Source organism: Podarcis gaigeae (assembly GCF_964106915.1).
Source record: "Podarcis gaigeae genome assembly, chromosome: 8".
Lineage (NCBI taxonomy): Eukaryota > Metazoa > Chordata > Lepidosauria > Squamata > Lacertidae > Podarcis > Podarcis gaigeae.
Window position 1 is genome coordinate 16,422,211 of NC_139684.1, and position 14,732 is coordinate 16,436,942.

The 14,732-nt window shown below is 48.1% G+C and overlaps 2 protein-coding genes across 18 annotated transcripts in view; one reads left to right on the plus strand and one right to left on the minus strand.

The window, feature by feature from the left end:
- Positions 1–14,732, plus strand: part of CASZ1 (castor zinc finger 1) — a 302,929-nt gene that overhangs the window by 276,347 nt on the left and 11,850 nt on the right. For all 7 annotated transcript variants that reach the window (XM_083750048.1, XM_083750051.1, XM_083750050.1 and 4 more), the window contains 8 exons: positions 307–1,169; positions 4,315–4,456; positions 5,296–5,359; positions 7,064–7,227; positions 10,393–10,515; positions 11,726–12,055; positions 13,162–13,360; positions 13,952–14,123. In XM_083750048.1, coding sequence (XP_083606174.1) covers positions 307–1,169; positions 4,315–4,456; positions 5,296–5,359; positions 7,064–7,227; positions 10,393–10,515; positions 11,726–12,055; positions 13,162–13,360; positions 13,952–14,123 — 2,057 coding nt within the window. The remainder of the gene's footprint in view (positions 1–306; positions 1,170–4,314; positions 4,457–5,295; positions 5,360–7,063; positions 7,228–10,392; positions 10,516–11,725; positions 12,056–13,161; positions 13,361–13,951; positions 14,124–14,732) is intronic.
- LOC310849733 (uncharacterized protein) overlaps positions 13,789–14,732 on the minus strand; it is a 30,010-nt gene continuing 29,066 nt past the window's right edge. For all 11 annotated transcript variants that reach the window (XR_014567037.1, XR_014567038.1, XM_083750379.1 and 8 more), the window contains one exon: positions 13,789–14,376. Coding sequence is in view for 9 of the 11 variants with exons in the window: in XM_083750379.1 (XP_083606505.1) it covers positions 14,214–14,376 (163 nt within the window). In the remaining 2 variants the exon portion in view is untranslated. The remainder of the gene's footprint in view (positions 14,377–14,732) is intronic.

Genomic DNA, 14,732 nt, shown 5'->3' on the forward strand with positions numbered 1-14,732 from the left:
TAGGGCTGGGAATGTCTCCCCTCTGAAACCCTGGAGTGCCACTACCTCTCTGCGCTGACAGTACTGATCTCACTGGTCTGATTCAGTATAAAGCATCTTCCCATGTTCCTGTGAGAGCAATGGTGAGCTTTGCTCCTTAACACTGGTTGCTATCTGCATAGTTCGGCACAGTGGTTTCCAAAATGAAGCCAAGATCTGGGGTAGCAGGCGGAGGTCAAACTGCTCTACGTAGCACTTCTGCTCAGATATACAAATGCCTGCCCTATTCTATGCCTGATCCTCCGCTCCCCCTGTCGCACCTCACAGGCGTCCTGGTTGCACTTTCACCTTCAAGAACAAGTGCGATATCGAGAAGCACAAGAGCTACCACATCAAGGACGACGCCTATGCCAAGGACGGCTTCAAGAAGTTCTACAAGTACGAGGAGTGCAAGTACGAAGGCTGCGTCTACAGCAAGGCCACCAACCACTTCCACTGCATCCGGCCCGGCTGTGGCTTCACCTTCACCTCCACCAGCCAGATGACCTCCCACAAGCGCAAGCACGAGCGCCGCCACATCCGCAGCTCGGGCGTGCTGGGCCTGCCCGCCTCCCTTCTGGGGGCCAAGGACAACGAGCAGGAGGAGTCCAGCAACGACGACCTCATTGACTTCTCTGCCATGAGCTCTAAGAACTCCAGCCTGAGTGCCTCCCCCACCAGTCAGCAGTCTTCCGTCTCCCTGATCGTCCCAGGAGCGCCCTCCTCGGCGGCAGAGCTCTCGGCCTCGCAGGCCTCCAGCAAACCCAACAACATGCCAACGGCTTCCAAGATCCCCGGCCTACTCTCCCAAGCCCTCCCGAGCAATATCCCTTTGGCCCTGGCACTCTCCAACGCAGCACTTCCCGGAACGGCGGGCTCTTACTTCCCTATCCTCCCCAGCCGCGTCGCCACCCCGCTGCCCGCCGGCTCCGCCAGCTTGATAGCCGCCAGCGCTTCCGGCACCAACCCAGCGCCGTCTGCCAGCTCCCCTTCCCAGGCCATCTCAGGTTCCAGCGAGGCAGCGGCCACCTCTTCCCCAACTCCGGCAGCATCCATCATGGAGAGGATCTCCGCCAGCAAAGGCCTGATTTCGCCAATGATGGCCAGGCTGGCTGCTGCAGCACTTAAGCCCTCGGTGGCTGTGGAGGCAGGTGAGTTTGTTGGCCCTCCTGGTTGAAAGAGGGGGGTTATTTGTCCAGTCGGGATTTGGAAATCTCACACGCATGGGGAAAGAAGGGACTCTGGTTGCTCCATCACACTGGAGAAGGTGGGGAGCCTTTTTATTGCCAAAGATAACACAGCCGCTTCTACAGCTCAGGAGACCTAGCATCTAGCAGCTATTCCCAGGTCCGTGCACTATGGACCAGTTGCAGCAGTTGGGGACCACTCTCCCTCCACTAGATCATGTACCTTCCTCCGATGGGCTGCATGCATGCAGCTAGAGACTATGTCTGCATGGAAGCTGCCTCTGATCATCCTTCTTCAATCCCCTCCTGGTTCTGGAAGCCAGTTGTCCAGGGGAGAGTGCAGAAGCACCTGGTCCTTCACTTGCCTGGCCTGCCTCTTTTCCCCTCTCTGAAGCTTCCCCTGCCTCTGACTCTTGCTTCCTGGCTGGTACAGGTCCCCACAAAGCACTGCCCCCTCTCTCGAGTCAGACTCCAGCCCCCTTCCCCCAATGCACACTCGTCAGCGTTCTGCCAGTCCCTGACACTTAAACACAAATATAGTTTGAGGCTTCTTCTTGAGATGTGCTTGTGAAGGGGGCCCAGAACCTGTTCTGAACCTTGGTTCAAGGGAACAGGGAGGGAAGAAGATAACTTTTAGTTCTGTTACCTGTTTTCCAGAGCAGCTGCCCAGATAGAAAGCAGGTTTGGTTTTGAAACACACACAGTGACTTTCCCAATCTGCTGCTGTCCCAGCCTCAAAGCCCAGCTGCAGAGTCCCACCTTTTTAGTGGTTCATTAAGGACCTGTGAATGGGAGAGATACAACAGTAACACAAAGCCTATTTGCAAAATAAATGGGTGGCGACCCAGTCATTCTTTGATGGTGGAATGCCAATCTGAGCTGACTGCACCATCATGGCTGACCTATTCTAGGTCTTTGGGAGAAGCACATTGTGACTTGTCAGGGAGGTTTTGGAGGCAAACCGGGAGGGTTATGTCTTTTCTGGACAAGACAATGACTTGCCCATTTCCTCTGGTGAGTAAAACTGCCCCAGCTGACTCTTTGGCTCGGCCCCCTTCTATTCCCGCACATCAGCATGAACCCTGGATTGTTGCCAGCTCCTTGTAAGCATCTATTTCAGCCAACAGTTTCCTCTGTCCTCTGCTGCCATCCTTCTCTGGGGTAGTGGGGAGGAGAGGAGATGTTTACCCAGATTAGTTTCCCATTGATCCCTCTTTGGAACAGCAGCTGCTTCGGATGCTTTGACTTCCTGGATCTGAAGGAACAAGCAGCTCTCCTTCAGCCATCTCGGGACTCCTTGAGAAGCAGCAGCAGCAGCAGCCCGATCACTTCACAGCCAGATTAGGGGCTTTTACTGTGACTAATGGAGCCTTTCGCAGTGCTAGCCAAAGATGCATAGCTGGCCTGTTGCAGCTGTAGCCGGGGAAGCTTGGGTATCACGGGCCTGTTTTTAAGCCTGCTGCAAATGTGCACGAGCCCAAATGGAGGGAATCAGACTTTCCTGGTCATACTGAAAGCTAGATTGCTGTTGCATTCTTCATCAAGATGACTTCTTTCCAGAGAGTGGAGAGAGACAGAGACAGGCAGAAATGGGGAAAGCTTTTCCAGCAGTAGACTAATAGATGAGATTCTATCCACACTCCATCTGTATTTGAAATATGCACTCTGGCTTTGCTTTCAGGTTTCCCGTTGGGACACCTGGTGGGCGACTGTGAGGACAAAATGTTGGGCCAGATAGAAAGGTTAGGTGGAGGCCTGCAAAAGGAGGGCCAGTCCTCCTGTTGGGCAGGAGGAGGAGGCTGCCTCAGGCAGCACATGCCTGGGAGCCAGGAGTGGAGAGGGAGAGCACATAGCAAGGTGATGAAAGACAGAGCTATATGTGCCACATGGCCTGTTTTGCCCCCTTAAGCTGGCCTGCCACTCTCAGGTGTGGTGAAAAACACTGTTCTGTCACTATTGTTGAAGTCAGATTCGACTTGTCAGCTGGGGAGGCAGGAGATGCCGTTTTATCCTTCTCAGGCACCAAAAGGCCAGTGCTGTGCAGAAAGTTGTCAAAACCTTTTTTTTTTTAATCATTTATTTTTCCTGAAAGAGAGAGGTCATCGCGGGAACTATTTTTCCTCTTTTTAAAAAATAAAATGCCACTTGCTGTCTGTGAAGCAGTTCACCGTCAGCTGTAGTGCCTCCGGGTAGATTAATATTTTAGTCACTTGGGGATTGTGGATGAAAGCCCGGCGGACATCTTCCTGTCAGCAATTTCCCCCTTTGCCATCTTTTAATCTTTTTCTCTGCGTCTGCCTCATTCTTTTTTTATTTATTTAATGTGTTTTTGTAACTTTATGGGACGTTTGCCCCTACTTTTTTCTTCTTCTTTTGAAGCAATTTCATTATATATATTTTTAAAAAATTAGATTTTTCCAACGTAGTTTGGGACAAGGAGTAGAGACCCAAAGGCCAGGCGGTGGCCCTCTCTGGCTGGGACAAGGCAAGATGGCGGAAGAGGTCGCGCAGTTTGAACCAATCTGATTGGCTGTCAGTTTCGATAGACCTGACACCGCAGACGTTCCTTTTGGGCATGCTCAGTGAGGAGGCCGGAGCGCGGTCGCCAAGGCAACGTTGAGATTGGGGAATGGGAAGGGGGCTTGACTAGCAGTCTCAAGCTGCCACATTGCCTCAGCATTAACAGAGTCTTTAATAAACGCTTAAGAGGCAGCCCCGCAAATTAGTTATGACAGTTTGCGCAGAGCATCAGATCTCCCCCTCGCTCCTGCCGCCCTCCTCCTTTAAAGGGCCCGTAGCCTGGACAACTTTGACATAATTTTGCAATAATTATCACTTGGAAGAATTTCCGCGCCGGGGTGGACGTCAGAACCGATCACGTCAACCCGGCAATAAATGCTGACCAGCAGACTCAGGCCATTCTTTTTCTCAAACCTTACTGTTGCCGTTGTTGGGGGTTTTTTTACTTTCTTGTGCATTATTTGATATTGTTTGATCCTTATTGTCAGTTGGCTTCCTTTATTTACTTATTTAAAACTTTATGGGTTTTCCTCCCCACTCCCTCCCTCCCTGCTTCCCTCCCTCCTCTCCTTCCCTCTCTAAAACACAGGGAATGGACAACCAACCACTCCTGGACGGTTTAACCCAGCTCAGATTAAGCAAGAGGCTACAGAGAATCCAGGCTCCGTGTCCACCGTGACCCAGGATTCCTTGCAGGAGCACAGCTTGGACCTGAGTGTGAAGGATCATGGGTAAGAGAGGGAGGCTCTGCAGTGACAGATTTGGGTGATGGGGAAGAGGAACATGGCAGTGTCCTAAAAGCTTGCTGCATTGAGCGTGGGTGGGGAAGAGGGCATCATCAGAAGCCTCTCAATCTGACTAAAGCGGTTAAGATAAACCTGGCCAGGCCTGCTGCTGGGAAGAAGGTCATTGGAGATGGCACTTCGTGCACCAGTCCTGTTTGTTCAGCTTTTCAGTGGCCCCCAGCCTGGCTCACGTACCCTTAAACTCCACCTCACCCTTTTTAGCTGTGTAGTGAATCCATCAGAGTTTTGCCTGGGTTGCATTGTGCGGGGCAACCAGCTCCCTTTGCTCCCATGGGCTTTCTTTAAGGCACTGTTTGCCAACCTGGTGCCCTCTTTTGTGCTTTGGACCACAACTCCCATCAGCTATGCCAACTGGGGGGGGGGGGCTGATGGGAGTTGTCGCCCAAAGCACTTGGAAGGTGGCACGTTGGCCTAGTTGGCATCCAGACACCCTTCATTCATTTCCTTGGAGTGCTGTTATAACTCAGAACCAGGACGGGGTTGAGCAGTGAAGAGCAGGACAACAACTTGGCTGTTGGATGTAAGAACTGTCACTCTCCCGCTTACATCTCAGCCAAGCCTTCAGGTGCTGGACTGGTTAGGCCAGTGAGCTTTACCCTGGCTGGCTGGAGAGAGTGGCTCCCACCTCGTCCGTCCTTCTCCAGCAGGTGGAATGTGAGGATGGGGACCCCAGTTTGAAAGGAGAATTAATTGCAGTTGTCGTCATTCCCCCCGCCCTCACCAATGCACATCTTAACTAAACCCTGTTGGTTTGTGTGTTCCAGTAATGAATCAAATGGCCACACAGTCTCGGCAAATTCATCTCTTTTATCCTCGCTTATGAATAAGGTAAGAGCCATCCATCAAGGGCCTTTCATTCCCCCCACCAAGAGAAATTAAAGCCACGGTGGCGAGGTGGGGAGGGAGGGGGAGACGCGTTTGTTTTTTAATGTTTTGCCTCTAATAAGATGAGTTTGTACCATTTAAATTTTGAGACCATTTTTCATCGGGTATAATTTCAGAGCCACTGCTTACGAATTAATTTAATGAACTGGCTGAAGAAATATATCGCAGCCTCTGACATCTTCTTCTCTCTCCCCCCACCCTCCTATCCCTTTGGAAACGGGAGGCCTCCGAAAGGGGTTTGTTTTTTAATTTCCAAACCAGACAATTCCTCTTTTGTTTCCTGTTATTAATTCTATTTATTTACCGTAAAAGTTTTCTGAGGGTGGTGGCAGGTGGTTATTTTTCTGAGTGGAGGAAGCAGGGCAAGCGTGGGGGAGGGCAGGATATACCTGAAGTTTTGAGCCAGGATCTTTAATTCCATGCTTACAGCACCCTTGAATGCCACTGCTCTGGAATATATATATATATATATATTTAGTGCATAATTCTTTTGTTAAGTTGGGGCAGGGGAGAATTATGCACCCAACAGATATATTTTTTCACCCTTTTACATGATAAATGCTACTTTGGCTAGATTAATTGTGCCCCCCGTAGCCAGCTGCATCTGCAGTCTGGGTATCCTCAAAGCCAGCCTTCGGTGTCCTGTTGCGTGATGAGTTTTCGAGGCATCCCTGTTTTCTTCCCCTGAGCTCTGAGCGTGAGATCCAGCCAGGGCACAGAACCCCCCAGAAAGGACAATGTGACTTTGTCTGATGTCCGTTCTCTCTCTCTCTCTCTCTCTCTCTGCCTTCCCTTGTCCATCCATCCCAGAAAGCTTTTTATTTCCTTCTCATCAGGATTTCAGTTGTTCTTTTAGCACATTATCGAGCTGGACTGTGCCACTGTGTATTTTCAGCTCTTCTTTAAATATGTCAAAGCACCTGCTGATTTGGATTGTTAGAGGGTGGTTTTTTTGGGGGGGTTGTTCTCCAAAGAAGGAAACTCGCAGAATTTGGCCAGTTTTTTCTTTCTTTCATAAACTGTATATACCATTATACACACACACACACACACACACACACACACACACACACACACACCAAAAAGCACTCAAAGCGGTTTTGTTTTGTTTTGTTTACTGACTGTAGATAAAACCTGACTGTAGCCCCAGAGAGCACCAGGAACTCATTCTGCAGAAGTGGGCTCCAGAATCTGATCTTGAGCCCTCTTCAGATTTCTCCCAGCAGCTTAATACTGCTTCCCAAATAACTGACAACCAGGGAGAAGAATTCCCTTTTGTAGTGAAGGAACCACTCATTATTAGACCTTAAAACAAGGAGCATCACTGCTCTGGGAGCCGGTATAGAGGCAGGGACCTACTTAACAACTGCCAGGGGTCTCCTTCCCCAACCCAGTGGCCCGTGTGTTTGTGCTAGCTGAGGCTGATGGAAGTTGTACTCCAAAATGTCTCATTGTGGAAGGTTTCCCTAGCAAGTACACAGTTGTCATAGGATTTGGACCTGGGCTTCCTTTGCTCCACTTGACTCCACTCCCCAAGCCTGTTCTTTTCTGTTACTTTTTAGGACAAACCACAACTTATTTGTGGGATAATCTCAGACGAACTCAGGATTTATCTCCTAACATACCACATCTACTTTCTCCCCACAGATGTCTCAGACCAACCCCAACCTCGGCAACCTTCTTGGCTTGAAGGTGGAGGCTGACGGCAGCCCTCTGGGAGCTTCAGGTGATGCCACGCAATACCTGGGCAAGACAGTGAAGGCTCTTGTCCAGGAGAAACTCTCTGAGCCCTGGAAGATGTACTTGCGCAGGTGAGGGCAGGTTCTGACCCAGGTTAGGTGGTGTAAAGGGGATTGGTATGATACCAACATTACCCACTTAAAAACTGTTCGGGGATTTTGTGGCACTCCCTGCTAAGGCTGGGCATTTCTGCTCCCTGTATAGAGCCGAGTAAAGACCTTATTTCAGCAGACATTTGGAGATGGTTGTAATGAAGCGGTATATAAATTGTCAAAATAATGACATAAGGCTGCCTGTGTTCCTGCAGCAGTTCAAGATGGCTGTCACTATCTCAGCCCTGTCTTTGCTGCATTTTGATGCTTGAGCAGCACAGGTTGCACAATGTCACAGCCACCATAAATCTAAATTATCATGAGTTCCAAGGCTGTAATCATTTACATTTTATTTTACCATATTTAACTATCAAGTGGCCCACAAATACAGCCAGAAGCTGTATCATTCATTCATTCATTTAAAAAAATGTTTATATGCCGCTGTACCATAAAAATGTATCACAGCTGTTTACAACGAATATGAAAACAAAAAACCAAACAAAGAAATCATGAAAAGTTTAGAACAAGTGAAAAGAAATTAAAAAGGAGCCTCACCAATGATCAGGCTGGAATATAATGGTTCAGGCAATTTCTGCGGGATCTTGCTTTAAAAAAGTAAGGCGCTACATAAAAACAAGGAGGGAAAAACCAATATATCTAAAAGAGGAGTTGAAACAGATAAAATGAATTGCTATTAAAGCCTAAAATAGAACATACTTTTCCTGGTGTCTTCAAGAGAGTAAGGAAGGCGCCAAGTCAGTATATCTGTGGAGAGAGCTGTGCAATGAAGAAGCCACCACTGAAGAGGCCTTTCTGGCTGTGACCTGATTTATTAAGGTCGTGGCACCCAGTGAGGGATGTCAGCATACAATCTCAGTTGAGAGCTAGGTTCAGATGGGAGCAGGCAGCCCTCCCGATGCCCAGAAATGGGGGGAGGGGGGCAATTTATGGAGAGCCTGCAACCCTCCCAATGTTGTTAGACTCCAACTCCCATCAGCCACAGTTAGCATAGCTGGTGGTCAAGGATGATGGGAATTAGAGTCTGACAACATTGGGAGGGCCCCAGATTTCGCATCCCTGGACGCAAGGCTCATGGTTGCTGGGAGCCCCATCCGGAAAGGAAGCTCCGTGCAGTGTCTCTGCATGAGTAGCTGCTCTGGCTTTTATTAAGATTGATGAAAACAGGGATGATGGGGCACCTGTAGCCCTTCCAACTTTTGTTAGGGCTGCAGCTTCCAACAGGCAGCATGGCCAATGGTCAGGGATGTGGGAGTTGGAGTCCAACTACATCTGGAGCGATGCATATTCTTCATCCCTAGTTTATGGACTTAGCAATCAAAACCAGCGCTATGAATTGAGCCTGGGTCCTACTGTGTGTTCTGTGCACGTCACTCCTTGGCAGGTCTCTCTCCCCTGAATCAGTGTTGTTGCCCCGATTCTTTCTGCAGGCTCCATTCCCCTGATGATTTCTCTGCCCTCGTTCTGGGGCTCCCAGCTCCTCCCAGACTAGCATAATTTGTAAATTTCATTAAGTTGGCTGTTTACTCCCTTTTCCCAGATTACTAATCAAGACATTAAATAAATTCAGACCAAGCCGGTCTCTTTCCCGGCAGGACTCATTGCACGCACACACACACACCCAAAAAAACCTTAGCGGCAGTCATTTGTCATTCTCCTTTGTTTATGATCCTCCAGCCTGTTTGTGCCCCAGAAGCTGTTACTTACACCCCAGCCAGTTTGAGAACATATGAGAGATGCTATCAAAATACCTTTACTTAGGAGACTGATTCATTGCCTCCCTCCTTCCACTCAGTTTTTAACTATGTTTTTCTAAAAAGTAATCCAGCTTGTCCAGAGAGAGGTTGCACTCTTCTAGAATCCCAAAGCTGTTCTCAGCATTCCTTTGATCTTCTAGGTGTTGAATAGCTTTTCCGTAGAGATATGCCAAATTAATGAACACCTTGCCACCCCCCAAAACAATTCTTAGAAAAATTGTGGGGGCCGGTAGAGAGGGCCTTGAAGCTCCCCCTCCCCAGATTTTCAAACCATCAACACGTCTGCTCTCTTCAGACAGTGCCAGATTTGATAGAGAAAGACATTTACAGATGTCTTTCATCCTGAAAGGCAAACTATCTAGCTATCTGTTAGTACTGGATAAACTAGCAAGAGCTTTCATTCAGATAAAAAAAAAGGACCATAGCATCAAACACTAATGTTGCTCCACTGAAAATGTCAATTTAAAGAAAAGAAAATCTTTGCCTTGTACAACAGTAACAGTCCTTGAACTATTTTAAGCCATTTTGGTGTGGTGTGTTACCAACAATATTTGGAACACTTCAACCCTTCTTTTCTTGAAATTGGTTCAAAGCAGTCAACGACTCCACCTTTCCAAATGTGATAGAGAAGAGTGAATTAGAAGTGGCCTTTCTTTTCAAAGTGCCAGTGTCCACTGACTACATTTCAGTTATCTCATGAGTAAAAGAAACAGTTTCCTTCTTTCAGGATCTCCCCCTGCCCTAAAAAAGGACACCTTCATCAGTGTTATTTTCAATATGTAAATGTATTTAAATTCAACCGATTCAAAGCCAAACAGTTAATTAAAACATTGACATTCCTATGGAATGATATCCTGATTTCCTCCTGCTCTAGCGAATTTCCCCCCTTTTGTCGCGCTGTATCTGTTTGATCAGCCAAGCCATTATGTTTAGGCGTGTGTAAGCTCGTGTCCTTGTCTCCCTGGTTCAAAGCCGACTGAGAAGTCTAGCTAAGCAAACGTAACTGGCAGCTGTGGAAGAGCCCTTTTTGGCAGGTATGCCTTGCTCACAATATGTGAGAAAGCATCAAAGAGGCCACCAGCTTTCGCTGGTTCAGTCCCCACCATCTCCAGCTAGGGTTGGAAAAGGCACCTCTTGAAACTCTGGAGGGTCATCGAATCAAGAGAGTTGGAAGGGACCCTGAGGATCATATAGTCCAACCCTCTGCAATGCAGTAATATGCAGCTGTCCCTTACGGGGATCGAACCTGCAACCTTGGCATTACAGACAGCACTGAGGTAGATGGACCAGCGGTCTGGCTCAGAATAAGGCAGCTTCCCCATTTCTCTCTGTTAAGGTATAGATATGTGTGTGTGTCTCATTTTGGCAGATTTGGTACCAAGGACTTCTGCGATGCTCAGTGTGACTTTCTTCATAAAGTGCATTTCCACTGTGTGGTGGAAGAATGTGGAGCCCTCTTCAGCACCTTGGATGGAGCCATCAAGCACGCCAAGTAAGGGGATGAGCCAAGACACAATGAATCCCAATGCAAACACACACAATACTTACAATTGCTCTCGATTAAAAGGTTGGAGGGGCAACCCCTGGGGTTACAGGAGCTGTGTGTGGCCTTGGCAGGATTCGGAAAGATGGTCCTAGTTGTTCACCTTGCAATCCCACCTGCCCTGATTTGAGATTTCATGGGTAGAAGTAATTGTGTTGGCCTTCCTTTTGCTATCTGGAACTTTGTTTTTGGTTGGGAACATGGCACACTTGCTCCCTTTGCCTGGTGAGTGCAGCACAGTGGCTAAGAGTCCTGAGCTGTTCCATCAGTTTGAATCTCGCCTCTGACACAGTAATCATAACTGTGGTTAAGCTCAGTTAGTTTGAAGCAGGCGACAGTGTCAGTTTGGAACAAACAACAAATTGCAGTTAATCTAAACCAGAAGGTGGAAACGCCTGAATTCCTCCTTGCCAACTGCGCTTGAGGAGATGAGGGGGCTAAGTGAGTGAACTCAAGGTTCATCTAGGGGAACCTTTGATTTTCTAGATGCTGCTGCACTCCCAACGCCCATCAGCCCATCCAATGATCATGGATGATGGTTGCTGGAATCCAGCAACATCTGGAGAACTGAAGATTCTCCCATGCCTATTCTAAACTATGCTTTAGAACGGCTTCTGAAGACAGCTGCCGTGTTTTGTCTTTGGGTTTCACATGGCTCAGGATTTTGGGACATAAATAAAAAGGGTGATTTAAGATACCTTGGAGGCCAGGAATCACCAGCATCACCCCCAGAAAGAAATAAAAGAGTTATCTATTACTAAAAATAATTTAACAAGCAGGCATAACTTGGGTGTTTTTGGTTTTTTTAAAAAGGGGGCTGATAATAAAGGAGGAAGGATGGAAGAGTGAAAAGGTTGCTTACCTTTGTCCAAATGGAAACAAAGAACTTTGGGCTGTGTTGAACTAAGTTGCACTCAGAGGAGACCCATTGAAATTAATGAAATGAAGTTACGTTCCTTAACATCACTGGGTCTACTCTGAGTAGGACTGGGCTTGCATACAACCCTTTTTATCTACTCAGTGGTAATGACTTCCACTCTTTGGAAACATGGGTGTGGCGCACTAATCAGAATGGGAGGTGAGGTGTGGGCTGCAAAGCAATTTTCATGTATAAAGTGTATGAGCCTAATGTTAGCTGCTGTCTCCCCTCTTGCCATAGTTTCCACTTCCGAACAGATGGCGGAGCTGTGAAAGGAAGCTCTGAATTCTCTTTCCCAACCGTTGCTGAGACCAAGACTTCCTTAGCCCCTTCGTCACCCTCAGCTTCTTCTTCCGCTGCCCTGGCCAACACCTCTGCCCCGGATGTGCCCGCCCCGAGCTCGGTGACTGTGCCCTCCACTCCCACCCTCCTGGCCTGGAAACAACTGGCTTCCACCATCTCTCAGATCCCCACATCAGTGCCTAACCTGGCCACGTCCCCCTTGACGACGACTTCCCTCGAGAACGCCAAGCCTCAGGTCAAACCTGGCTTCCTCCAGTTCCAGGAGAAGTGAGTGACTTCACTTAAAGAGGAGAATGGAGGGCTGGGGGAGGCAGACCATTTTCCCCAAGAGCGATTTTCTCCCAAAGATCATATCCTTGCTGCTCCCCTTCCACAACCATAGTGTAATCCCAGCTCTGCTCCCTCTCGTTTAAAGCCAGGATACTTCTGGGTCTCTGCAGGTAGCAATGACACTACAGTGGTACCTTGGGTTACAGACACCTCAAGTTACAAACACTTTGGGTTATAGACTCCGCTAACCCAGAAATAGTACCTCGGGTTAAGAACTTTGCCTCAGGATGAGAACAGAAATTGCACGGTGGTGGCGCAGGTTAAGAACAGTTTCTGGTTAAAAACCGACCTCTGGAACGAATTAAGTTCATAACCAGAGGTACCACTCTTGCTCCCACAAGAAGCAGTGATGGCCAGAAACCTAGATAGCTTTAAAAGACAAATTCATGGAGGAGAAAAAGGCTGTCAGTGGCTAATAGCCCTGCTGGTTTTGTTATACCTCCAGTGCTGGAGCAGTATGCTTCTGAAAACTGCAGGAGTGGGGAGTGCTCTGGCACTCTGGTCTTGTTTATGGGCTTCCCATTGGGGCATTTGGCTGCCTGCTGTAAGAAGATGCTAGACTAGATGGGCCACTGGCCTGATTCAGCTGCCAAGCTCTTCTTAAGCTCTGTGTTCTTCTCTGCCTTCTCTTGCCTGGCTTTAAATGGGTTCTAGGACAAAATAGGGATTGGAGCATAGGAAGCTGTTTTGTCCCAATGGATCCATCTAGCTTAGAATAATCTACTTGGACTGGCATTAGCTCTCCAAGGTCTCAGGCCAAGTGGGATCTTTCCCGCCACTTGCTCACCTGAACCTTTTTGCTTGAGTTCCCAGGGATTGAACCTGGGACCTTCTGCATACAAAGCAGGTGTACGACCACTGAGCTAGGTGACCATCCCCTTGAAGGGAAGAGATTTGAAAGGCCAGGATGGAGCATCTTAGTCATCTTAGTTGCGGGGGTGGGGGGACCCTGATTTCTAATAGTGATGATGCAATTAGAAGGGAGTTCAGGGAAGGCTGTCCTGAAACTTATTCTTCCTCTCTTTCTAATAAAAATTCCCCAGTGATCCATGCCTGGCAACAGATTGCAAGTATGCCAACAAATTCCACTTCCACTGTCTGTTTGGGAACTGCAAGTACGTGTGCAAAACCTCCGGAAAGGCCGAGTCCCACTGCCTCGACCACATCAACCCCAACAACAACCTCGTGAATGTGCGAGACCAGTTTGCTTATTACTCCCTGCAATGTCTCTGTCCTAACCAGGTAAGGGTGAAAGCCTGGGGGGGGTGAAGGGACAACAGTGAGTGGGGGAGCCAAGGCAGGAGCTTGGAGCCCACTGGTGTCATGCTCTGACTACACCCATTGAAATGAATAAACATGTCTGACTTAGGTACATTAACTTCAGAAGTTCTACTCTGAGTAAAATTTTGTTGGTTGCATCCCAGAGAAGCAGAATGGGGTCGATGCCCCGTTGTGTGTGCCACCCATCAAATCACAACTGCACTGCAGGCTTAGCCTAGTTTAGCTCTCAAGCCACATCCTCCAGCTAAGGGCTCGTCCACACTTCTGCTTGTCCCATGCTTTCTAGGCATGGTCCAAGCAATTTTGCAATTGCCCCGCTGCTTTTCCCCAGAAAAACCCATTGTTTAAAGCTGAATTAGAACAAACAGCAATCCGCAGAAAACACAATCTACATGGATAAATACATGCATTTCATAAGGGTCAGAGAAAAAAAATACTACTGGGACATTCCTACCACCAGACCTCATGCTAACTTGGTTGGGTTTTGTTCTGAGTCAGGGTTGCTGTTTGTGTTGTATGCTGACCTCGCTTGCCCTCATCTTCTCCTTCCAGCACTGTGAGTTCCGAATGAGAGGGCATTACCACTGTCTTCGCCCTGGCTGCTTTTTTGTGACCAACATCACCACCAAACTCCCCTGGCACGTGAAGAAGCACGAGAAGGCAGAGCGCAGAGCAGCCAACGGCTTCAAGTACTTCACCAAGAGGGAAGAGTGCGGCAGACTAGGTAAGTCTCTCTCCTCTGGTGTAACACGGTGTTGGGGCAGGATCTTTCACCAGTTGGCAACAGCAAAAAGTCTGACACTGGATCTAAAACTCACAAGGACGTGTGCATACAATTGCACTCAGTCACTCTTGGCCATTTCCTCCATAAAGTGTTTTTTTCCACCAGGTTATCTTCCTCCTCCTTTGATAACGGATTCTGTTCCCTTTCCCCCAAGCAGTGGGAAGTTCCCAGCCACCTTTGCAGGATCTGTTTCCTGTAGAGGAAAGAAAGTGGGAAACTAGTGACCTCTCTCTCTAAAAAAAATAAGTACCGTATTTTTCGCTCTATAACACGCACCCGGCCATAACACGCACGTAGTTTTTAGAGGAGGAAAATTCGTAGGCATGCCACCCATAGGCATTCCCTCCATAACACGCACAGACATTTCCCTACTTTTTAGGAGGAAAAAAGTGAGTGTTATGGTGGAAAAAATACGGTATGTTTACTTACATATCAGGTTGATTTTTGTAAGGGTGCAGTGGCAAGCATACAGGTCGTTACTGCCTGGGAAGAGCCCCTTCTTACTAGCCTTTTTATTATATATCACACCTCAAAATGGTATGATTGTCC